Source organism: Carassius auratus, chromosome 9 (genome assembly GCF_003368295.1).
Source record: "Carassius auratus strain Wakin chromosome 9, ASM336829v1, whole genome shotgun sequence".
In the NCBI taxonomy this organism is placed as follows: Eukaryota; Metazoa; Chordata; class Actinopteri; order Cypriniformes; family Cyprinidae; genus Carassius; species Carassius auratus.
Window position 1 is genome coordinate 31,328,522 of NC_039251.1, and position 25,315 is coordinate 31,353,836.

At 37.2% G+C, this 25,315-nt stretch overlaps 1 protein-coding gene across 17 annotated transcripts in view; it reads left to right on the forward strand.

Annotated features, from left to right (window-relative positions):
- Nucleotides 1-25,315, forward strand: part of LOC113109035 (MYC binding protein 2) — a 111,116-nt gene that overhangs the window by 67,672 nt on the left and 18,129 nt on the right. For 7 of the 17 annotated variants that reach the window (XM_026272530.1, XM_026272529.1, XM_026272534.1 and 4 more), the window contains 17 exons: nt 6-228; nt 4,087-4,205; nt 4,595-4,682; nt 5,585-5,634; nt 5,719-5,891; nt 6,008-6,152; nt 6,228-6,434; nt 7,157-7,212; nt 7,310-7,425; nt 7,597-7,694; nt 11,740-11,856; nt 13,703-13,843; nt 17,118-17,192; nt 18,522-18,743; nt 19,977-20,109; nt 20,309-20,431; nt 24,016-24,180. In XM_026272530.1, coding sequence (XP_026128315.1) covers nt 6-228; nt 4,087-4,205; nt 4,595-4,682; nt 5,585-5,634; nt 5,719-5,891; nt 6,008-6,152; nt 6,228-6,434; nt 7,157-7,212; nt 7,310-7,425; nt 7,597-7,694; nt 11,740-11,856; nt 13,703-13,843; nt 17,118-17,192; nt 18,522-18,743; nt 19,977-20,109; nt 20,309-20,431; nt 24,016-24,180 — 2,251 coding nt within the window. The remainder of the gene's footprint in view (nt 1-5; nt 229-4,086; nt 4,206-4,594; nt 4,683-5,584; nt 5,635-5,718; nt 5,892-6,007; nt 6,153-6,227; nt 6,435-7,156; nt 7,213-7,309; nt 7,426-7,596; nt 7,695-11,739; nt 11,857-13,702; nt 13,844-17,117; nt 17,193-18,521; nt 18,744-19,976; nt 20,110-20,308; nt 20,432-24,015; nt 24,181-25,315) is intronic. The other 10 variants (XM_026272538.1, XM_026272542.1, XM_026272536.1 and 7 more) reach the window with 9 other exon arrangements.

Sequence of the window (25,315 nt, forward strand, 5' to 3'; positions counted from 1 at the left end):
TCCAGGTTTCCTTCCCAGACTGCGTTCGCTGGGTGACCATTGAGTTTGATCCTCAGTGTGGCACAGCACAGCCAGAAGATGTCCTCCGTCTCCTGATCCCCAGCCGATCGATGCACTTCTCTGGGCTCGGCTCCAAATCTCTGGCTCACGAGACCATCAACAGCTGGACCGAGCTCAAAAAGTTCTCTGGCTCCACTGGCTGGCCCACCTCTGTCTTGGTGCTGCCAGGTAACAGCGATGTCGCAGACAGCCAAATGAAGAGCTTCATAAATGTTAACGTATTCTTCATGCTGATTAACATGCTGTTTACGTGTCAGTATTTGTTGATGTTCAGTTATTAATAAGAACCCATTTATTGAGATTGTTTACTTAAAGGGATAGTTCACCCAAAAATGAAAATCATGTAATAAATGACTGACCCTCATGTCGTTCCAAACCCGTAAGACCTCAGTCCATCTTTGGAACACAGTTTAAGATATATACAGTTACAATACATACCACATAGAGACATCCTGCTGTAGTCGTTGCTGCTGCTGCTCTCGTTCAGTTTCAGCCTCTGGATCTGATTCTGGATCATAAATAAACGGCTGAATCTGACTGTTAGCCATGGTTTGTTTTGGATGATGGTTTTTTTCCTCACAGTAATGCCTTGTTTTTTTCCTCACGGTAATGACACAACTTCCAAACGCTCTCAACGCAAAAGCCTACTGGCACTCGTGATTCTTTAGCTCTGCCCACACGTCACGCCTCCAGACGCTCATGTTTTTCCGAAAAAAATCGGCACAGACTATTTTTCTCTTATAAATATAATAAAACTAAAGACTTTTTGGAGATATGAAGGATGCAGTACTACTCTATAGGTACTCAAGATTAACAGGATATTGAGTGAAAATGAGCATTTCCCCCCAACCCCCCCCCCCCCCCCTTTTAAGCTTTTAGCTTTTTTTAATGTTGCTGACACTCCCTCTGAGTTAAAACAAACCAATATCCCGGAGTAATTCATGTACTCCAACAGTACACTGACTGAACTGCTGTGAAGAGAGAACTGAAGATGAACCGAGCCAGATAACGAACGAATGATTGACTCTTTCACAAGTGAAGAACCGGTTGCATTGGTTTTCAGATCACCAGTAGTTCTTTGGGACAGTTTGATTCAATAAACCGGTTGAAGAAAACGGTTGACCGGTTCTTTTTTTGCTTGATGTAATGGCGTCATTGGCGATGATTGCCCTTGATTCAAGCCTTCGGTTTACCCGCGCTTATAACATTATCTCAGAATCAATCAGCAAAAGAAACAGTTCAGTTCAGATCTGCTGTGTGTCAGTCTGCTTCACACTGAATCACACATGCACATTATCATCAGCTCCTCGGTTCCCGAATTGGACGCGTCTGACAGAAACGGTTCTTAACTCGAGAACAAGTCAATCTTTTGTTCATTATCTGGCTCGGCTCGGTGTTCATCTTCAGTTCTCTCTTAACAGCAGTTCAGTCAGTGTACTGTTTGAGTAAATGAATTACTCCGGGATATTGGTTTGTTTTAACTCAGAGGGAGTGTCAGCCACATTAAAAAAAGTTAACAGCTTAAGTCATTGTGGATTAATGCGTATTGGAGACGAGAACCGTTTCAAATGATTCAGTTCAATTTGGTGAACTGGTTCAAGAAGATCCAGTTACTTTGAGTGATTTGTTCACAAACCGTATATCACTAAAATGTATTTTCAATGCTTCAAAAAATTCTAACTGACCCTCTGATGTCACATGGACTACTTTGATGATGTTTTTCTTACCTTCCTGGACATGGACAGTGTACCGTATACACACTTTCAACGCGCACTATGGAATTTTTGGCCACCAGGGGTCACTCAATCAAAATAATAACATAAGACGTACTTTGATGACATCGGGAAAGAGCGGAAAGCTCATGGGAGTTGTTGTTCATTGGAACACGCGCTCTGTCGCTCCCTATCATTCCTCACTCATTCTAACTTAGTATTTTGACAATCACGTCTTTTCGAACTGAGAGACGGTTTCAACGGCAACAACATAAACAAACGTAACTGCGCATGAGCGCTTTTGTGGACATAACTTAACTTCCGGTAGACTTCCAAATAGAATCAGTAACAACAGCCAAGTCCCTCTAGAGTGGATATTTTTTGATAACAAACAAAATGTTTGCTGCGTGGATCAGGCGGACTTAATGAAAGTGCAAATTAATTACTTGCCAACAGGAGATGTTTTAAAGCATAGACATAAAGTGCGAGAAATAGAGGTTTCCCCAGTAACAGCTGTAAACAAAGCAGAGCTGGTACGCTCATACGCTGCTTTATTAGGCATATAACATGCAAGTCTTCCTTCAGAAATACAGCGATATAAAAACACCCATGCCTCGTTTTGATATTTAAACATATAAATGTAAGGAATTATTATTATGAAACGTGCAGTAAGTAACGTTACTCGTGTTTATTCAATGAAGCCTTTTTGAAAAAAAGATCAGTTGTAAAATTGTGGCGAGTCTCCAAAAATAAATAAATGTATGGGAAACACACCCCGCAGCACAAACACCTGAGCCCAACTTCAGTCTACTCATCACCTTGCCTTTAACTGTGTTTGTAGAAGGCACCTCAGCCAGACCGATATACACGGCCGTGCGCCCGATGAAACCGTCTATATGAATTATGAGACCCCTATCAAATCAATATTCCATGTAGCTAGTAGTAATATATGTTAAAAAACACGACCGCCTTTCGTTAATAATTATAATTACGTTATACTATGATATCGAACAAGTTAGAGAACTGCATTTGAAGCTACTTTATTCAGCTAGATATAGAACAAATGTAGATTTACAAGAGAGCTAGTCCGTCTGCGTTTTACACAAGTCATCATCGTTTCACAAAATATACGGATAGATACAGTTAGCTGAATGGATGCATACCTGTTTATCAGAATGCAAGCGAGTTCGGCATCTCTCTGTAGTTTCAGCTTGTCACGAAGCTCTCTCTATCTTGGAAATGCAACTCCAATATTTACCCGTGTCTTGTAGCTTCTCTTGTCCCAAAACCATCTCGGGTCATTTATTTCACCCATGCGTTTGCGCTTCACAGAACGTGCAGGCAAAGCATAATCATGATCCATAACTAAGTTATTGATTGAGGTTTAAATACGAATATAAATATAAAATTAATAGTCTCAATCAAGGCTACTATTTTTTCTTCTTCGTCTCGTCTTTGTTTCTGTTCACCTTTGTATTTGGCGGTTCCGCAGGAAGTTAGATAAACTAGAAGGGTCAAAGTTTATATGACGCCATAGATGGGCGACAAAACGGAAATAAAGAAACGTGCCGTGTCTTCGAATTAAACTATAATTTTCTCCGGATTTGAAAGTTCGTGGAAACTGTCGGGATGATGTAAGTACACAACTAAAAAATATATATAACATAGATATAGTGATTTCTGCTATTTTTAAAGCAGAAAAATTACATATTGCGCCTTTCAATGGAGGGAATGAGAGCTCTCGGACTAAATCTAAAATATCTTAAACTGTGTTCTGAAGATGAACTGAGGTCTTACGGGTTTGGAATGACATGAGGGTGAGTTATTAATGGCATAATTTTCATTTTTCGGTGAACTAACCCTTTAACACCACATCTAGGCCCTTGAGCGGAAGTCTTTACATTTGTCAGCACATAAAGCTTTATTTTGTCTGCAGAGGTTTTATAAAGATCATATCCAGATCCCAATCAGGAAGATTTTGGGATTGTTTTTATAATGTTATTTCTGTGAGGACTGCGTTTATATGCACAGATGATACCTTATCAGTTATATTTGTGTATTGCTGAGATACAATATTTTTTTTGCTGAAAATTTTGAATCGGTTTTTATTTTTGTATTTTCCATTTTTATTTTAATAATAGTTGAGGTTTTAGTAATTATTTTTGTCTCTCTTAGTTTTTTTCTGTTATTTTAGTATATTAAGTTATATATAATTTTATTTTTTTACTTTTATTAACTGTAATAACACTGCACCTTATTATTATAAAAAACTAACTGACACGCCCGATAACTGATTCCCTTTCTCTAATATCAGGTAACGAAGCCCACTTCTCCTTGGAAACTGCATCAGATTATGTGAAAGATGAGAAAGCCTGTTTCTATGGATTCAAATGTGTAGCTGTTGGTTATGAGTTTAATCCTGGTCTTGATGAGGTATGAAATTCAGTATGAATGTCTTAAACCTGAGCCCAGTGCATGAAATGAAGTATTAACATTTGAGGAGCCCATTTACCCTTCTTTTTACCCTATGTGTTCCTGTATTGGTAAATTACATAATTTGCAGGTCAACATTTACAGAAATGTGAAGAAAAGAAACATAAGCAGTGCTGTTGTTCATACAACAAGTGTGTATTGAAATGTAGGTGGAAATGTCCACGTTTTCAGCTTGGACATCTAAAAGTTATTTACCACTACTAGCATCTGAATTACAGATGGTTTTTGACCAGAGAAAGGAATAGTGATCCATACCGTCCATATGTATTTGATGCACCTGTCATGTAGCTGTAAATCAGAATGTAATGTAAATGTGGCTGTGGTTTTAGGGAATTATTCAGCTGGAGAAGGAATTGTCCTATCTGGGAAGCGTGTGTGCAGCTGCACTCATGAAAAAGGATCTTGCCCTACCCATAGGTAAGAATGACTGCTGCTTGCCAGTGCTGGAGAAGATGAGTAAATTCTGTTCCCTTAAATTCTCTATTCATCAAAAAATCCTGAAAAATTATATCTCCGTTTCCACTGTTGAACTGTTTTCAACACTGATAATACTTTAGGAATGTTTGTTGTGCAGCAAATCAGCATATTAGACTGATTTCAGTAGGATTGTGTGACACTAAAGAAGTAGTGATGCTGAAAATTCAGCTTTGCCATAACAGAATTTTTATTTTATTTTAAAATATATTATAATGGAAAACAGTTTTTCATATTTCACAGTATTACTGTATTATTACTGTGTTTCTGTATGTACACTGTATTTTTATCAAATATATGAAGCCTTGATTAAGAAACATTCTTTTAAGAACATAAAAAAATCTTATTGACCTCAAATATATGAACGGTAGTGTTTTTATTTACGTTTACATATAAAGTTGTTTGAATTAATTTCAGATAGAGTAACAGGATTTTAATGGATAAAAAATGATTCATTTTTAATTTATACTTTTGATAGTAGATAAATTAAGTAAGTTTAACTATATTTATTTGCTTTAAAAAAGAATGTACAAATGAATAATTTCATATATGTAAAAATTCCAAAATGAAGTGATTCACAAGAATGAAACAAGCTTTTTAAAGCTGAGAGGTGGTTAAAGCTTTCTGTAAAGCCTAACACAATTTGACATTTATACAGCAATTTTGTGTTTTTGTCACTTTACACTGGATCAAGTCTTAAAAAATAGCTTGTTACTGGAAAAGCTCTATCTGAGCTATTGAAAAAGGAAACTTAATATTTCCTTTATTGGTGCCACTGATAAATTCATAAGCATGGACTTTGTGTCTTTTTCATCTGATTATGTGGATTATGTACCATTTTACAGGAAATGAACTGGAGGAGGATTTGGAGATTTTAGAGGAGGCCTCACTCCAGGTACTGAATTAGAACAAGTTTTGGTCTTCATGAGCACAGTACCATCATCAGACTGAGCTGTAATCATGTGCTTGTGTCAAACAGGTTTGTAAAGCCCACTCGGGGCTCCTGGGGAAGGGACTGGCCCTCACTCACTCTCCCACAATCCTAGAGGCGCTGGAGGGCAACCTGCCACTGCACCTGCAGACTAACGAACACTCCTTCCTAGAGGACTTCATCACCTGTGTGCAGAACTCCAGCGGCGGACGGCTCGCCAGGTCTCCATCCAACATTTTTCAGATCCCTTTATTCATAAAGAATCTATTATGTACCATCTATACATTCTTCAATTCCTGGCCCTCATTCTAGCATCTTTACCATTCTGCCATCCCAGGTGGCTTCAGCCAGACTCCTACGCAGACCCTCAGAAGACCTCGCTCATCCTGAACAAAGACGACATCCGCTGTGGCTGGCCCACTACTGTTGTGGTGCAGACCAAAGACCAATATGGAGATGTTGTGCATGTGCCAAACATGAAGGTTAACATCTTTCTGGTATCAAAAGGTATGTTATGAAACCAGCATACATCTAACTGCCTCTGCTCTGTGTTGTAGGTTGAAGTCAAGGCTGTCCCTGTCTCTCAGAAGAAGTCCATCCAGCAGGAGAACATGAAGAAACTGCAGCGTTTGCCAGGCAGCTCCTCTAATTCCACATCAGGCACTGACCTCACCTACGGTGGCCATCCACCGCCCAAACTGGAGGCGACATATGAGCCCATGATCATCAAAGAGGCCAGATACATCGCCATCACCATGATGAAGGTTCCCCTCATCTCCTGACTTGATGAATACAGTAGCTGCATAGCTGCAAAAATGATTTGGACTGGGGCTGCGCAATTAATTAATATAGTTCTGAAATTGTGATATGGCTTAGTGCCATTAATAAATTTCAAAGGCTGCAGTTTAATTTTATTTAAATTTTCACATTTTAACCATTTTCCAAACCTGTAATGAGAAGCAACAACAAAAGAGAACTTTTAAGGGCCCTCTGGGGTTTTCCATCAAATAAATGTTCACTAATTTAACATTTGAAAATTATTAAATTAAGCCAGCCATTAAGATTATTATTGTAATTTTACAGTTGCAATGTAGAGTACAATCAAATTATTAGTAGTAATAGTAGGATTGTTTAAATATCAGTTTTTCTCTATTTTTTATTTTTCATGGTGAAATTACAACAGTAAGATTTTTTTGGCCAAATTGTGCAGCCCTACAAACAAACGTAGTGATTTTTTTAAAGTTTGCATTTAAAATCACAATAAGAGTTTTGATGTACTACTACGTGAAATGGATTAAGGAAAAAAATGAAGGGCAGATATTTGATTCTATCCATTGTTTGTTCATTAGATGCAGTTAATTCTCGGAAGAATCATTCAATATAAGATCAAAAACATGCATTTACAAAATATATAGGGTGAATTTTCATTAAATGTCAACTTTTCTACATTTTCTACATCTACATACAACTTTTTTTTTTTATGCAGGCATATGAAAATTACTCCTTTGAAGAGCTTCGCTTTGCCTCACCGACACCAAAGAGGTTCAAAGACTATTTTTCTACCTGTCATACATAAATTGCAGACAAATTCAAATTTAAGAACAGGTTTCATCTTCAGTGTGTTCACTTTTTTATTCAGACCCAGTGAGAACATGCTTATCCGGGCAAACACCGACGGCACCTACAGTGCTAACTGGACCCCTGGTGCTGTTGGGCTGTACACCATTCATGTGACCATCGATGGCATTGAGATTGGTGAATGCTTTTCAGGATTTCTTCATATTCATATTAGAGCTTTGTGTTTGGAGGGTGTCTAAAGTGGATTATGTTTATTTTATTTTATTTTTATTTTTTTACCATTGTAGTAACTCTTGATAATACAGAGCTCATGAAATGGGTTTGCTGACTAGAATAATGTTTTTTCAGATGCTGGTCTAGAGGTGGAGGTCAAAGATCCACCCAAAGGAATGATCCCTCCTGGCACACAGATGGTCAAACCTAAAGCTGAACCTCAGCCTTGCAAGGTGAGTTCCCAAATTCCCCAAATCTGACCACTTCAGCCATTTAATTTATACCACATTCAAAAGTTTGGGATTGGTAATATATTTTCAAATGATTTATCCCTATGATGCAAGCTGATTTTCAGTATCATTACTCCAGTCTTCAGTGTCACATGATCCTTCAGAAATCATTCGGATATGTTGATTTGCTGCTCAAGAAACAATGTTGAAAACCGTTGTTCTGCTTAATATTTTTTTGTGAAAACCTTAACACATTTGATGAATGTTTAAAAGAACAGCATTTATTTGAAATATAAATCTTATATTAAAGGGGTCAAATGATGCTGCTAAAAAGAACATTATTTTGTGTATTTGGTGTAATGCAATGTGTTTATGCGGTTAAATGTTCGAAAAACACATTATTTTATGTGCCTCGCCTTCTAAAACACTGTTTTTTTTTTTTACAATGCTCGTCGTTCTGAAAAGCTAGGTGTGCTCTGATTGGCCAGCTTTACAGTGCTTTGTGATTGGCTAAATACCTCAAGCTGTCGATGCCCATTACCATACTGTGATGCTGTGTCCTTGCGCAACAAGACAAAAACAATAAAACCAAATATAAACGAGGCATTTGTTGCATCCATTGGGGACATAATTATTGATTATAATGACTTGCGTTGCATTGCATATTGCGCTGCGTAAACATAAAACCATGTCTGCATTTGTTATCAGAGAAACGACAAACAACAAGCTCTACTCTACACTGCTTAAAACCTAAAACCTATAGAAACCTTGGGGGGCGAATATAAGTCAAATTATTTTTTACTTTATTTGTTGAACATATGGTTACTGATAAACACAGGCCACAAGACTCTGGCTTTTTCCATCTTTTTTTAAGCTCCTATGAAATAACAAGAGAGAAAATACTGTCAAGTTCAACAGTATGATGAATAAATATTAATGGTAACACTTTACAATAAGATGTCATTTATTAACATTGATGTATTAACTAACATGAATGAATAATGGAAAATAAATTTATTACACAATTTATTCATCTTTGTTAATGTTAAAAAAAATAGTCGTTCCTGTTAGTTCACAGTTTTAATGAATTAATGTTTACAAACACAACTTGTGATTTTAATAATGCATAAGTAAATGCTGAAATTAACTTGAACTAATATAATATATATTACAGTTATATTAGAATTTAGCCGTTTAGATGTTTATAAACAACTGAAAAAATGTCAGGGCATGACGAAACTTCTCCAGGCCCCAAAAATACCCTTAGACCTCAGAGGGTTAATGTAGAAATGTGATATCTCATCTCAAGATCAGATTTAATCGTGTAACTGTTAATATATTTGAACAAAGAAATAAAGTGTTACTACGCTCAGGCCGTATTAATTGCAAATACAAAAATAAGACGAGTAAAGAAAATGCGGTACTTATTAAAATAATCACTGTTTACTTCTATGTTTAACACACAGAAAACCGCTATTATCAGGTTAATATAAAAAGTTTTCCATTCTGTGACTAGTAAAATAATGGCAACTTACTCCGATGAACACGGCTCTCCTCGGACCAGCTGCGTCGTCTTTTTGTGTCTCAGATGTCAGCGTTAAGGCACAATACTGCCACCTGGGAGCTCAACCAGGTACTGCCGCAGGAGTATTTACATGTGGTGTTTTAAATGTTGTGGTTATCGCTAATACCGGTATACGTCACACACTAAATTAACACGATATTGATAATTGTTGCTTTGAATATCACATATATCGCGACACCCCTATCATGCACCAAGAGCTTGTAACACTCTAAAGAGAAAGGACAAATTTTAATTGCATCATATGACCTCTTTAACATCATTTTTTTCTTTTTTTAATGTCACTTTTAATGCATCTTTTTCTGTATAAAAGGATTCATTAATGATGATCCCAAACATTTCAGTGGTAGTCTAAATGTGCACAACTGGACTCTTTTTCTCTGGAAGTGATGATCAAAAATGTTTTCCGCTGAAAAAGATGTACACTCCTGAACAAAATCTTAAGACCATGGGATGCATCGCAAGTTTTACACATTTTGCACTAGTGGATCATAACCGGGTTGTAAGTGCTGCTTCAAAATGCCAAAAGAAGAAACAGGATCAAGAGACAAAAAATAGAGAGTAGGCAATTTATTGAAAACTGCATTTAAAGTCAAACAGGCTGTTCATCAGCTGATCAAAAATTTAAGACCATTGCCCAAAAATAAACTCACAACAGAACTAAAAGTGACAAAAAAGGACTCAGTAGTGAGTAACCCCACCGTTCTTGTTGATTACTTCAAACACTCGTTTCGGCATGCTTGATGCGACTGTTTCCAGGAGGCTGGTGGGAACGTTGGTCCATGTGGTGAAGATGGCTTCACGAAGGGCATCCACGGTCTGGAACTGACATCCGTTTTTGTAAACTTCCCTTGCCATCCATCCCCAAATGTTCTCAATGGGATTTAGATCAGGGGAACACGCAGGATGGTCCAAAAGAGCATCGTTATTCTCCTGGAAGAAGTCCTTTGTCAGGCGGGCATTGTGAATTGCAGTGTTGTCCTGTTGAAAGACCCAGTCATTACCACACAGACGGGGCCCCTCGGTCAAGAGGGATGCCCGCTGCAACAGATCCACATAGCCAGTCGCCGTTTGACGCCTCTGCACAACCTGAAGCTCCATTTTCCCATTGAAGGAAAAAGCACCCCAGATCATGATGGAGCCTCCTCCACTGTGCCGCGTAGAAAACATCTCAGGTGGGATCTCCTTGTCATGCCAGTAACATTGGAAGCCATCAGGACCATCCAGGTTAAATTTTTTCTCGTCAGAGAATAAAACTTTCTTCCACCTTTCAATGTCCCATGTTTGGGTCTCCGTTGCAAATTCCAAACGGGCAAGTTTGTGTCGTGGGAGGAGACGTGGCCTTTGAAGACGTTTTTTGTTCTTGAAGCCCTTCTCTAGCAGATGACGTCTTATGGTTATTGGGCTGCAGTCAGCATCAGTAAGGGCCTTAATTTGGGTCGAGGATCGACCTGTGTCTTCACGGACAACCCGTCGGATCCTGCGGCTCAGTGCAGGTGAAATCTTTTTGGGTCTACCACTTGACTTTTTTGTCCCATAACTCTCAGGATTTTTTAAGAAATGTAAAATGACTGTCTTACTGTGTCCAACCTCGGCAGCGATGGCACGTTGTGTGAGACCTTTCTTGTGCAGCTCAACAATCCTGCCATGTTCAAAGAGAGAAAGCCTTTTTGCCTTTGCCATCAGGAGATCTTGATAGTATGACTGCTTGAAGAACAATGACATGAAAGCCATATTTTTGTGCAGATTTGACCTTTTTATGGCTATGGTCTTAAACTTTTGATCAGCTGATGAACAGCCTGTTTGACTTTAAATGCAGTTTTCAATAAATTGCCTACTCTCTATTTTTTTATCTCTTGCTCCTGTTTCTTCTTTTGGCATTTTGAAGCAGCACTTACAACCCGGTTATGATCCACTAGTGCGAAATGTGTAAAATTTGCAAGCATCCCCTGGTCTTAAGATTTTGTTCAGGAGTGTATGTACATGTCTGATTCTGGAAGTTGACATCCCGTGGCTCGACATGTAATATGTGCAAGTCCATCTCAATTTCCATTATTTATTATTTAATTATTATAAAGATTTAGTAATTTTACACGTAGCTTACACCTAGCATCCATTTCTTATTTATAATTGTGCACATATCCGTTTTTGTTTATATAGTTGAAAGTTAATGTGGTGGGCTAGATACTCTTTATACATACGAGTGCAAATAGTGTTCCTGTTTGTTTTTTTCACCGTGTATTTCTTTACTGTGCATCAAACTGGGAAACAAGCAACACAACTGCACAAAATCAAATGTCTTTCCTGCTCTTTGCTACCGAATGTCTCCCATCAGATCGGACGTTTCTTTCGTCTGACAGGATGTACGGTTCTGTGCTCTCTGTGCTGTGAAGCCTTCCTCTCTGACTGCAGCTTCCTGCCATCTTCTCATCTGTCTCACTGTCTCTCCCCCTCTGCTTCTCTCAGGTGCGCAAATTCGTGGCCAAGGACAGCGCAGGGCTGCGTGTGCGTAGTCACCCCTCTCTGCAGAGCGAACAGATAGGCATAGTCCAAGTCAATGGCACCATCACATTCATTGACGAGGTAAACCGCTCTAGACTAGGGCCAAACTGTTCTGAATTCAAGTCCTTTTTCTGTTTTCTCTTTCTTTTATTGGTGAACATAACTATGGATGGTTTGTTAATGCTCTGTTTTAAAACAAAAGGCTTTTAAAACAAATTCTGCTTCTCTCTAAGCTTTCAGTTTGACTTTTGATTTGGTCACCAGCGTTTATTTGCCTATCCTTTGCTTCATTCACATGCGGGAGACTTTGAGGCTGTAGTTAAATCTCAAAAAGGAACTGTCTATTACTGCCAATTGCTAAAAAGCCCATTGCTGCATGCCTATCACTCAAAGCTCCTATTAGACCCAATCTCACATCCACGATGCTGTGGGTTGCTCTGAAGGCCCTTTCACATGACTGGCAGGTGCATTGAACGGAGAAAAGCATCAGCTACAGCCTTACCTAGAAACTTGCCTCAATCATTTCCTCTTGACCTTTCAAAGCACATCTAATTGGAAAAACTGCATGACTTTTGCATGACAGGCCAAACTATTTATGACAAAAACACCCTGCAGTCAAAAGTTTGGACATATTTAACTGATTTTCTTTTTTTATTTTATTTTATGAAACACTTTGTATATGCATCTTATTAATTGCATAATTTTATCAATTCATATCTGTCATTTTAATATTTAGACACTACTGTTTAGAAGTTTTGTCAATAAAATAAGTATGTTTATAGAAGTATCTGCATCTAAAAAAAAGTTTTACAATTAAAAATAACTTCACTATTTTATAATTGTTTTAATATACTTTTTAACATATTTAGAAATTGAATTTATTCCTGTGATCAAAGCTGAATTTTCAGCATCATTACTCCAGTCTTTAGTGTCACATGATCTTTCAGAAATTATCCTTATTTGCTGATTTGGTGCTCAAGAAACACTTTCAACATTTTTATCATTATTGAAAACAGTTCAGATGCTGCTTAATATTTTAGGGGAAACTGTTGTATGTTTTTCCAGGATTCTTCAGCATTTCTTGGAAGTCTTTTGTAACATTTATAAATAATTATTGGTCTATTTGATACATTTTTGCTGAATTAAAGTATTAATTTCTTACTTTGATTTCTTAAGTAATTCAATGAATCTTACTGCCCACAGACTTTTGAAGGTTTTTTATTATCTAATAATTATTTAAATATTATATTGCCAAATTTAGATCAATGTTTAATGCTGATTTTTTTTTTTTTTTTTTTTTTTTTTTTTTTTTGCAGATTGATTGCTTTTCAAAAATAAAATATTTTTTTTTTTTATGGATTTGTTGGAATGGAAATTAAGAAAATATATATATATATATATATATATATATATATATATATATATATATATATATTATTATTATTATTATTTATTTATTTATTTATTTATTTATTTATTTATTTATTTATTTATTTATTTATTTATTTATTTATTTATTTATTTATTTATTTATTTTTTTTTTTTCATGTCCAAACTTTTGAGTGGTAGTATAAACTTCATACTGTCTTGCTAACTGGCAGAAGTTACCCTTTTGATGGCACTGCAGTGCTTTTTAAATGCTCGAAGTAGCGCATGACTCTCGAGCTGAGCATGATTGAAGCTTGAACTCGAGTCACGTGAAAGGGTCTGTTGTTCCTTGCTGATAACCACTAACAGCATCTACATGCATATACAAATTCTGTAGATGACGCATCTCATTTTCCCCTCCACTGCACTTCCACTGTAAATCCAATTGGTTGGTGCTGCGCATTAACGCGATTGGCTCTGCAGCCTCAGAGGCTCGTGCGAGAGGCGTGTTAGCAGTTACAGGAGGGCATGGCTCCGCTCTGTTGCTTGTTTCCCATAGATCCACAATGATGATGGTGTCTGGCTCAGACTGAATGATGAGACTGTAAAGAAGTATGTTCCCAACATGAATGGGTACATTGAAGCCTGGTGCCTCTCTTTTAACCAGCATCTGGGCCGAAGCCTCCTCGTCCCTGTCGACGTAAGTAAAAGGCCTCCCCCTTCGTAGATTAGCCCAAGCCCTACATTTTTCTCATTTGGGAACGGGATTTGTAACTGGCAGCAGGTTTAGGGTGATCATTCGAAATACTTCAGTTTGGCTCTTTTTACAGTGAATCATGGGCATCTAATGACCCACTCCCAAATGTGTACAAGCATGCTTTGTCAAATACTTACAAAGACCAACTAAATGTGTCTGCATGTGTTAGTGCTACAGCATAGTTGCGTTTGGGCACGATTACTCAGAGACCAGGATGGAGAGTGTTATGGGTGGGTGCATGTTGCCAGTCCTTTGTCTTATTAACCTCTGGTTGAAAGTCACTAACTCATGCACACTGTGTAGGGCTGCACGATTATGACAATGTTCGAATGTCGGTTTGCATTTGTGTTCACATTAAATGGCATGACACCTTGTTTATTATAAAGACTGGAATATACTTAGCAGATTTTGAAGCACTGGGCATCATACACTTGTCAACTTTGTAAACCGTTACAAAGAAAAACTGTGTCAACAAAAGTGCACCTCTTTGATAGGAGACACATGACCAAGGCTTTCAATTTGATTAATCACAAAATAAATGTTTGTTTTAGAACATATTAGAAAATATTACCTTAATGTTTGTCATAATTGACACACGACACATCGCAGCCACAATAGCGCTGTATGACAGAAGTATTGCTTTTCTATTTAGCTTTTCCTTTTTTTATTCAAAATAATTCGCAAACTTGTTAACTATGTCATCAGCTGACTGATATTTTAATTCTCAATTATGTGCAAGTGAATGATTTGTTGTTTACAAGCTAGGGTTGTCAAAAGTACCTATTTTTTTTATTTAAAAAATGTCCATCTCCCGCTAACATCGGAGCGCTGTTGAGCGGATTCTTAAACATTGCTGATTGGCCAATGTGTTCTTGCGCTCAACAGATATGACTGTGATTGGCTACAATGATAATCGCTTCTCACTCTTCACGGAGCATTTACATAGAAGCACACGGGAGCGTTTGAAATCTGCGTCTATCAACCGATCCGTCTATGTGCAGATATATTAGTCAGAAAAAAATAATAAAAAGCACATTTCTTACCATTCTGGATTAAAACACAAACCAACATTGTTCAGCGTAGTTTTGCTATCAAAGCAGAAAGGAAAGCCGTTGCTCTCCACATTGTTTTTCATTGTATGTTTATATGTAAAGCGTGCAAGCTTTTCCGCAGTTTTAGATCGATAGATAGGAAAAAGCCCATTCTTACACCCAACCTTTGACCCTCCCTTTAAAGTAATCTGGAAAGTGGTTGAAAATGAACAAAAGAGATTAATTAAAACACCAAGTGTGAATGGGAATGTCTGTCTCCCTCTAGTTGTGATCCGAATTGACCGAAATGTATCTTAATACCAGGTGAAAACAGGGTCAGATTCTGAAGCAAAAAACTAAAATAGCCCAATTAGTGCATCCCACATTCTGCAGACTGACTTTGACTTTCTCCAACTAGCATTAACTAGCATTAAATCAGAATCCTGTGCAGATGTTGTTTAGTGTATTCCAGTGTTCTAGGTTTGGCATATCACTCATGTTAAGATCTACACTATCTGCATTGTTTCGATTTGCTTCTACAGCATTTTCTTGTAATGTCAGGTCATGTTTCTTAGAAGGCTTTTTTAATGTAACAGAAATAAAACACAAAACCGAATCCAATGCTCAAACAGGTTGACAGGAATACACCTAAAGGAAATGCTGTAATCGATACTTCAGGATTAAGGCGGGCATACACTGCGATTTCTGTGCGATTTCGGCAAGGTACCAACCCACACTATACGAGTAGATTGCATGCGATGTAAAGCCAAAGCTCACGATTTTTATGCGCTCACTGTACGGTCCGATCGTCGAGTTGCGATTTGACTGCTCACACTATACGTGAGGAATCAACCGAAATCAACATGTATGATCCCCCAGAACCCAGATGTTTGTGGCGGTTTCTGAATAAACATGCTTTCCTGGGATAAACGCACTGCTTTGGTGATATGCGCAATTCTGTGTGCTGAAACGTCCAAAAAAAAAAAAGGCGTAGGCATGTCTAGACGGTGGCTCGGAGGCCGTGGCCAATATGGTTTATCCATTTTGCAACGTGAACGAACTGGAGGTAAGCAGGCGTTTTCTTCCCTCCTTTTTTTATTTTTCTTTGTCATAACTCCACAAATTTTCCCTCCATCACTTCAGTCCACACTACACGCCGTATCACCATGGTTTCGATTATGGTTTCCCGCACGCGCAGTGAGGGAAACGCCGAAAATCGGTTCGTAGCCCTGCTTCAATAGTGCGATACCTCATGAGAGGCTACCAAAATTTCTGACATGTCAGAAATCCATCCGACCAACCGATTGCCGGTCAGGAGAGTTTAATCGCCTCTCGTTTCCTCTTGTACACTGCATGAACACTGCACGACAAACGACGCACGAAAATGCTGAAAATCGGCCCGACCTAAAAAAGAGTCGCACGAGTCAGAATTCGGCTCAAAATTGGATGAAAATCGCACAGTGTATGCCCGGCCTTAGTTTATTGTGGCAGCTATAATCATGATCTCTTCGATTAATTGTGCAGCCCTACTGTGTTGTTACTCATTATATGTGGTGTGAAAAATAGCTCTTGTGTGGTAACGGGCATCAGTGGACAGAGCTTTGCTGTTTCCTGGTCATGACATGAGCTGTGAATCTCTTCACATAACCAATCTGAAACTGTAAAGATTAATTTGCTATTAAAAATTTCTGTGCAGCCTTTTCAAGGTGATTGATCCGTTTCTATTTCTTAAACTAAATTAGCTGTCGGGGTCCCACAACTTTTTTAAATGAGGTTCTGCCATGAAACAAGCCGTTGTCCAAACCTGGCCTGAAAGCGAGTGATTCTGAGACCATAATTACATCTGGATGTGAAAATATCATCAAGGCTCCCAGTATGAACAGCATGACACACCACCAATCTTTTTTGGAAGATTATGAATCTTCGTATTTCTTATGTGGTTTATTTTTCATTTGCCGTATTTCGATGTGATTGAAATTCACACAGAATTCTAGTTTTAGGATCGTTTCGTTTCCTAGACCTTCAAGTTCTTGTACTGTCTCATTTCCAAAGAATTCAAATACACAAAGAAACTGTCACCACAACAAATCCATCTCTTCCAAAAAAAGACTTAACCATGCCATCTGCGTTTCTAATTGAAGGGAATTCCCCATCGTGTTTTGACTTGCTTGTAATCTGTTGCTCAGAATATCTTTAGCACTAGCCAAGGAGTCAGGGATATCGACTTTTTGTCTTGGACGACCTTAACTTGTTTTCCTCAGGTGAGTTGTGAGATGAGGTGTGTGTAGCTTGGCTGCTGCTTTGCTTTTCACCAGTGTTTCTCATGATTTCAAGACGTTTCAGATTGTGATTTTTACACGTAGTGCTGGAGAATCATCAGAGTTGCATGTTTAATTGTGTGAGTGAAACAAATATATTTTGCCATCTTTTTCTTGTATGCACAAAGATTCCAGTAAAACGTTTTGAGTGTGTTATAAGAACCTAATTGTCATTACATTACATTTATGTTAATCTTGGGAAAATCTTTTTGTGTTTTCATGTCTTAGTTCACAATTGAAATTCAGTTGCATGAGGATTTAAAGCAGGGTTCCTCAAATCTTCCTCCAATGGGCTTCAGGGTTTAGCTCCAACCCTGACGAAAGTCACCTGCCTATGATTTTCTAATGATCCCAAAGACATTGATTAGCGCTGATTAGCATGCTCAGGTGTGTTTGATTAGGGTTAGAGCTAAACTCTACAGGAAAGTGGATCTTGTGGTCCAGATTTGAGGATCCCTGATTTAAAGGAACAGTTCACCCACAAATAAAAAATTTTCATTATTGTCCTTTTTTTTTAAATCGTATGCTATTTAATTCCATGAAACACAAAAGGTAAATACATTTTTACACATTTTTTATGACCGTTACTATTGACCACATCTGTTAAGCTCAGAAAAACAATTTATGCAGATAAGTTCGATGATGGTGTTAAAGAAGTCCAACCATATATGGAAAAGATTCTTCAAAATTCTCCTTTTGTGTTCCATGGTACATATAACAAGATCATGCATAATAATAATAATAATGACAGAATTTATATTATTAGGTGAAAGACTTCTTAAAACAGAATATGTGGATGCATGTTTTTGTTTTCCCTCACACAAAGGCAAAATGATTTTTGTCAGTTTATGAACAGCATGTCTAAATAGTATTAGTCCTCAGAACTTGACATCTGTTATGTTTGTTATAACGATCTTAATTTCACAACCTACAATTAGTTACAAGTCACAGTTATGATAAGTTGATGTTTGTAAAGATTGTTTTCTTTGTATTTAGAAACACAAGTTGGCAAGTTTACTGCTTCTATGAAATGCATTTTCAATTTTTAAATTTTTTTATTGTTTTATTTTTAGGGGAAAGGAATGTCAAGTTTATGCAATTAATGCCCTTAATCATAATCTCTCTTTGTTGAAAATAATACTAACTCAATTAAAATGAAGTCTTATTGTCTTTTAATAAATAAAAAAAAAAATAGATTGAATATTTTGAAAGCATACATTTTATAATGCACAACTCATTTATAAAATTAACCAGTGTTTTTTGGTTTTGCAGGAGGGCAGGTCAAATTTGGATGATTATGGAAAGGAGACCAGTGGCCACCCTTCCCAGGATGCCAATGTTGGTGACCTGGGCACAGGCCAGGGTGGCGGACCGGGTCTTTATAAGGTAGTGAAGACCGGACCTTCGGGTCACAACATCAGAAGCTGCCCAAACCTTAGAGGTATCCCCATTGGAATGTTAGTTCTGGGGAACAAAGTCAAGGCGGTAGGCGAGGTATGGACTCCCAACTGTGTTACTGTGGCTGCCAATAAATGACTAATTAGACAGATTTCTTGCTAGTTCTGCAGTTTCTGTAACACAAATTCTTCATTTTTCTTTAGACAATTAGAGAACCTTTTGTGTAGCATCTTTTGATAAAGGCCATACTTGCTATGGCTCTGGTGTGGGTGTGTTGTTGTTCTGTGCACATTATTAAAACCCCTCTCAAGAATCACCCAGCATGGCTTCAGCTTTTGCACAGTGACAGTACAGTGTAATCTGGCATGCTCTGTGTGATGCAACAATTAATGAATGATCCTAATTACCTATTAACAATAATGACAGATGAAGCTTGGGGATTAAAAAAAAAAGTCAAATAATAATTTCCACTCTGTAAACACCTGGGTTGAGCAAAATTCAGAATAGGTTCCCTTTCGATTTGGGATTGTGAATTTGAATTGATTTAGTTCTGACCCATATGAGATGGAACTGGATTTTGAATTGGAATGATAGGAACAGCAACTTCAAAAAAGAAATTCAGACATGCACATTTTAGTTGTGAAACAGAACACAAATAATTACATCATTACTTTGAGTAATTGTCAAATTATTATTACATTATATATTTTTATTTGATGGAGTATTATAATTATGTCGTGCTATACTTTCTATAGGTAACAATGAAGATATTGTAGAAAAGACAATGTAGAAAAACAGATTAAATTTAGATACATTTTCTTTGAATTTTATTTCATTATAATTGTACTTTCTTCAATTCAAATGACAATTCTGCATCTGGTTTTGTCACGATTCAAAGTCAGGAATTGAATGGGAATTCTGAATGGCGCACAATCTTGGTAAACACCTGTGTTTAATGGCATTTGAACGGTCTCCATGTGTGAACATGGACTTTGCCTCTTTCTTCTCTCAGTAGAGGGTGTGGTGTGTCATGCTGTCCTCAGATGCTCTCCTAAACTCGCTGTCTCTGAGCCTCCCCACTTACACAAATACTGCTATTCTTCTCACGTCAGATATACAACAGTGTCTTCATTTTAACTGGTTTCAATTAATAAATCCTGAGAATTGAATGGTACATCATAGATTTGTTTCCACGTCATTTTAGAGCCGCTGAGTTTTGCTTGCTGATCAGTCATGCTCTTTTGGATTGATGATGATGTGTGTGTGTGTGTGTGTGGTGGTGGTGTGTGTGGGAGAGAGAGGAAGTAAATAAAGCTGTATCTGTATCAGGTGATTAACCCAGAGGGCACCTGGGTTCAGCTGGATAAGAACAGTGTGGTGGAGTTCTGTGAGAGCGATGATGGGGAGGCCTGGTCTCTGGCCCGAGACAGAGGGGGAAACCAGTACCTGCGTCACGAGGAAGGTAACGCGTAACATACGTACTTAAATGTATTTCAGTTAGTTGCCAAAGCAACATGTCTAATGTACAATTCTAATTTTAGGTGAACGGTTTCTTTAAATTGGAAACCAGTAATGAAATGCATGCTTAAACCACAAGTTGAAATTCAGCTGGCTGTTGGTTATTGATGATGATTAATGCTTTTTGTTTCTCTTTGGGACAGAGCAAGTGATTTTGGAGCATGGAGCCCAGACCCCTCCTCCCAGCCCGTTCTCAGTCCAGGCGTTTAACAGGGGCATGGACAGCTCGGGAGCTCAGGGCTTCGACTACGGCATCAACAACAAAGGTGAGAGTAAAGATCCTGGAGAGATGTAAATAAAAAGAAAAAAAAGGTGATGAAATTAAGTTACAGCCACACCATTGTTTATATGATTAAATTTCATCTTTTTTCATACCATGTTCTGGGGGGTGGGTGATATACCAGTAGAACCAGTCTAAATTTGTCAACTGCTAGAGAATTTTGACTATTGTTTCTATAGCAATACTCACGTGATGTTGCTGTGCTACATATAGTTTGCACACATTTTTAAGCATTGCTTCAAAACTAGTGATTTAAAGCCATTGAAATAGCTGTGAAAGAAAACATGTGTAACGTTATATTGGATCTGGGCAGCTCTTAGAGTGACAGCAGTCCAATGTGGACATGTGCTGGTATTCTGTAATGATATACATCACGGTAATGAATATGCATGAAATTGTTATCGTGGGCACTTCTAAATACCGTGAATAATTGTATATTACAAATTATTCAGAATTTGAGATGCATTTTAAGAATAATTTTCCCATCAACTGGTCAAAATGCACAACACTTCTGTATGCTGCTTGAAAGAGTGTGCGCTCTGATGTAAATAAGCATGCATGAGAAGCACATGGAGGAACACATGAGAGACTCTGAATGAAAGCACATTCACTCTCTGACAGCAGATGGCGCTAAACTGCAGAAAATACAGCCCTTATCCTGGAAACCCCATAAATAAAGCAGCCAGTCTTCTTTCTAAAACATAGTTAAATAATTTTAAATAACCATTCAGATTTGTGGATTAGCTGTGTGGTTCAACACAGCACCAAATACTTTTTCAATTTAATCTGGACTACAACATGCCCTAGATATTGTTTTTAAGTATTTTTGATTCTTTATTGTTCGTTCACACTTTACTTTAAGGCTTCATTAGTTAACATTAGTTAATTCATTAGTTAACATAAACTGCCAATGAAAAATTCACACTTTACTTTAAGGCTTCATTAGTTAACATTAGTTAATTCATTAGTTAACATAAACTGCCAATGAAAAATTCACACTTTACTTTAAGGCTTCATTAGTTAACATTAGTTAATTCATTAGTTAACATAAACTGCCAATGAAAAATTATTCTGAACATTCATTAATTTTAGGTATTCCAATATTTAATAACATGTTGTTAAAATCGAAAGTTGCAGCTGTGTTTTTTAATGAGCAAACATGAACTAAGACTTGTATTTTTTAACAAAGATGATTAACTTGTGAATCTTAATGGTTAACTAAGGAGGTCTTTTTTTAAATTGATACTGATTGGTCTTTATAGTTCTATAGTAAAACTGTTAACTTTATATATTTTTCTCTATTGCTTTATTGCGTAGTAATTTTTGTTATAAGATAAGTTATTAAACCTGTTATACTGTATTATGACTAAATTTCAATACCGTGATAATACCGTTTTAGCAATTAATCGCAATAAGAAAATCCCTCACTGCTCTTGACTAAATCACTTTTGTAACTTTAATACAATGAAATACATATTTAATTGACAGTGAAGAATATGCAGTATTTTTATACATTTGATTACTTTATACAATGTACGTAGCATTTCTTATTTGTTCTACTGTAGGTTCGCTACCAGTAGGTTGCTGGTACTTAGTTTCTTATTTGCTGACTGTTTATTTGTCTACAGTTTTTATAATTGTTTTTATTTATTTAGACTAGTATTAGTTGTTTTTTTTTGTGATATTGACACTAGTGACAAGAATTATGGCATTTCTATAATATACATTTTTTTTAATATCGGAAAGAACTTGTTTAAAACAAAAATAACTATATGAAATATAATTACAGTGAATTAAACTCATATTGTGGTTAAACTCATATACAGTGAGGTTTTTGGTCATATCCACTGATCTATAATATAGACCTGGATTGATCATGACGTCATCCCTAGTGTGCTTAAACGTTCTATTGAATTAATAGGAAATTGTATGATTTTAATGAGAAAACATCACCTAATAAGTCAGCGTTTATAAATCTGAAGTATTTCTGTACATTATTACAATGCAAACACCCTAGGCGTGTAAACGGTTATTATTTTTTTTTAAATGTTTGAAATTTCCCCTAATGCTACTTATTAAAAACCTACATTCATCACAGAAGCAAATATCATGAATATGATAAACATCAGACGGACACGACCTCAACATATATAACAAACGAAGTGCTCATTCTGAAATCTGAATTTATTCAAAGAAATAACTGACTATTTACACTACAGATTTAAAGACATAAAGCTTTATTTCCAAGATAGTAAGTTAAGATTTTCATTTCATTATAGAGAGAGCAGACGAGAGAGAGTGTCTTTTATCTAATTAAAGCGCTGTATGACCCCTGATTAATAAGCAAACACAATCATTTGTCTGAATTCAGCTGTGTGTAATCAGAGTAATTGTGCTCTGCATGCTGTGATCTGTGTCTTGGCTGTCGTCTGTGGTGTTTGAAGGCATCATTGTGTGCATGGGCAAGACTCTGTGTGCTGCAGCTGGGTCTTACCCAATTATTGTCCACTGGCTCTCACCATACTGTTCTCATGCACCACTGCTAAGTGGCGTTACCCATAGACCGCTGTCTGATGGGTCCTTCATCACCTCTTATACTTAAGTCTTAACTAAATCAAATACACTTGACCTAACCATGGTGCTTAACTAAATGCTCCTAGATTAAAGTCAACATGGAGTCAATATTAACCTTAAAATTGCTTGATCTTCCAAAGAAAAACAAGTCTTTTTAAATAATAATAATAATAATAATAATAATAATAAACGTGCTCTTTATCTAAAGGCTTTTCTTAACGGCCAGTGTCACCTAGGATGTTCAGGTCAAATTTCTAAATTCCTGCCAGTATTTGCAAATAATGTCAAAATTTAAAATGCAGTCCTTTGATAATGCTAATGTAATACAATAAAGATTACGGCAGTAATCAGTTAACAAAAAAGTTAAGAATGATCATAAATACTTCTATAGGGATAGCTTGATCTGTTCTCAAGGGAGAACCTGATCTTAAACAATCAAAAAGCCTTATCAGAATTCACTGCAAACTCTGCTACACTTTCCATTCTCATATGAAATGCATACATCAGTTCCTGAGATAAAATCAGTTCCCACTCTACTTTTTTTTTTTCTACTTTCTTGTCAGAAACGCATTGCATTATGGAAGTCATTTCATGTTGACTTTAACAACTCAAATAAAATCTTAGTTTTCAGTAATGTCATGCTACTTATTAGGTTAATATATTAAACAGTTTGATACAATATGGACAATCCCCCTCCCCCCACAGAATGTCCATGAGTTGCACTATAAAAGGAATGAAAGAAGAGCATTGGCTTTGTCTGCCAATGTTTTATCTGTGACCTTATAGATGTTCCAGATATGAGGTTTCATGAAAACCTGATCTACGGCTCCCCCGGCCTTTCCTTATTCCCCTCACGTTGGTTCAGCTGACCCACTCACACACCCCAATACTTCCAGTGAGCGTGCTTGTGTGGGGCGTTAAACTGACGAGCGTTTTGTATGGCTCCTTTTAAGGATCATATAAGCTACAGCACTCCCATTGTCTTCCGCATTGCAGGTGACCGGCTGAGTGCCATACTGAATTCCATTCAATCTGGGCCTTTCCTCCCAACTCCTTCCATATTTGAGCAAGCTGCCAAACCTCCCTCTTCCCTTGTCCACAGCCCATTTGTGTTTGGACAATCCCTTTCCCAGCAGCCTCAACCGCATCCACAGCTTCCGAGTAAGTCTGTCTGTCTATAAGGTAGTGACGGTGCTTGTCTTAAGCGCTTATTTGTTTAGTGTCCCATAGGTTGTGTTCAGATCCGTTTAGGCTTATTTCCCCCGCTTTTTTGTCGGCGTCCACCCGCTTGCTTGCTATGTTTGAATTGGCGATTCTTTCTCATCTTATTTTAACCTCAGTGGCCAAATAACATTTAAGCTCCTCTTCTGTTTCTACTGTAGCTCCTAACAGTGTGTTTCATGTCAGATGTTTCTGTTAATTTTATTGCATTTTGTTTTTCTTCTTAATTTGATCGTTCATTAGCTGAATAATCACCAAAAGGTCCAGGAATCTGTTCACGTAATCAAAACAATGCAGTGTGTTAGCACTGCATCCCCCAGTATAATCTACAATGCATATATCTGCATAAGAAAAAAGAAAATATATATTTTACATATATATATATATATATATATATTTCAGATGCCAATGTCTCAATATTTTCCACAGCCAGAATACTCTGAATCTGCATTTCAGTTTCATAACAGTTCTTCATATTTTATTCTCACTCTTCTGCCACTCTAATTGCACTGGTTGATGCCCAAGTTTTGTTTTAGTCTTGTGCCTGCCTCTAGCAGTCTCTGTCTCTCTCTCGGTGTCTGTCCTTCTACTTGTTGCTTTTTCTCTATTCATACATCTTTCCCAGTACCTAGATGCTCCTCTTACCCTGTTTACACTTAGTGTTGACATCCATCATGGGTGATCCGATCACCAATTGCAGGGCGAGGTTGCATATATATTTTTTTTGTCCATTTGGAGGTAGTCAGAAAACACTGCACATGTTGTAAATACTAATGCTTCCTAGACAACATTGTCTGCCCACTGACCCTCTAAGATTTCATTGCACCGAAACAAGTTTTTTTTTTTTTTTCATTTTAAACTACCTGTGTAGTTTGAACATTTGTGTAAGTATGCATGCACAAGACTTTACAGAATTTCACTGCAATTACACAGATAATCTAAAATGCTCAGTTAGTGTAGGAGCTTGACTAAAATAAGGAGCATTCCACTTAAAAGATCATATTCTGGGTGAGATTAAAACTCTAAAAGTATATCTGGAAGCAGACAAATTATATTTGTAATGCTGCCTTAGAAT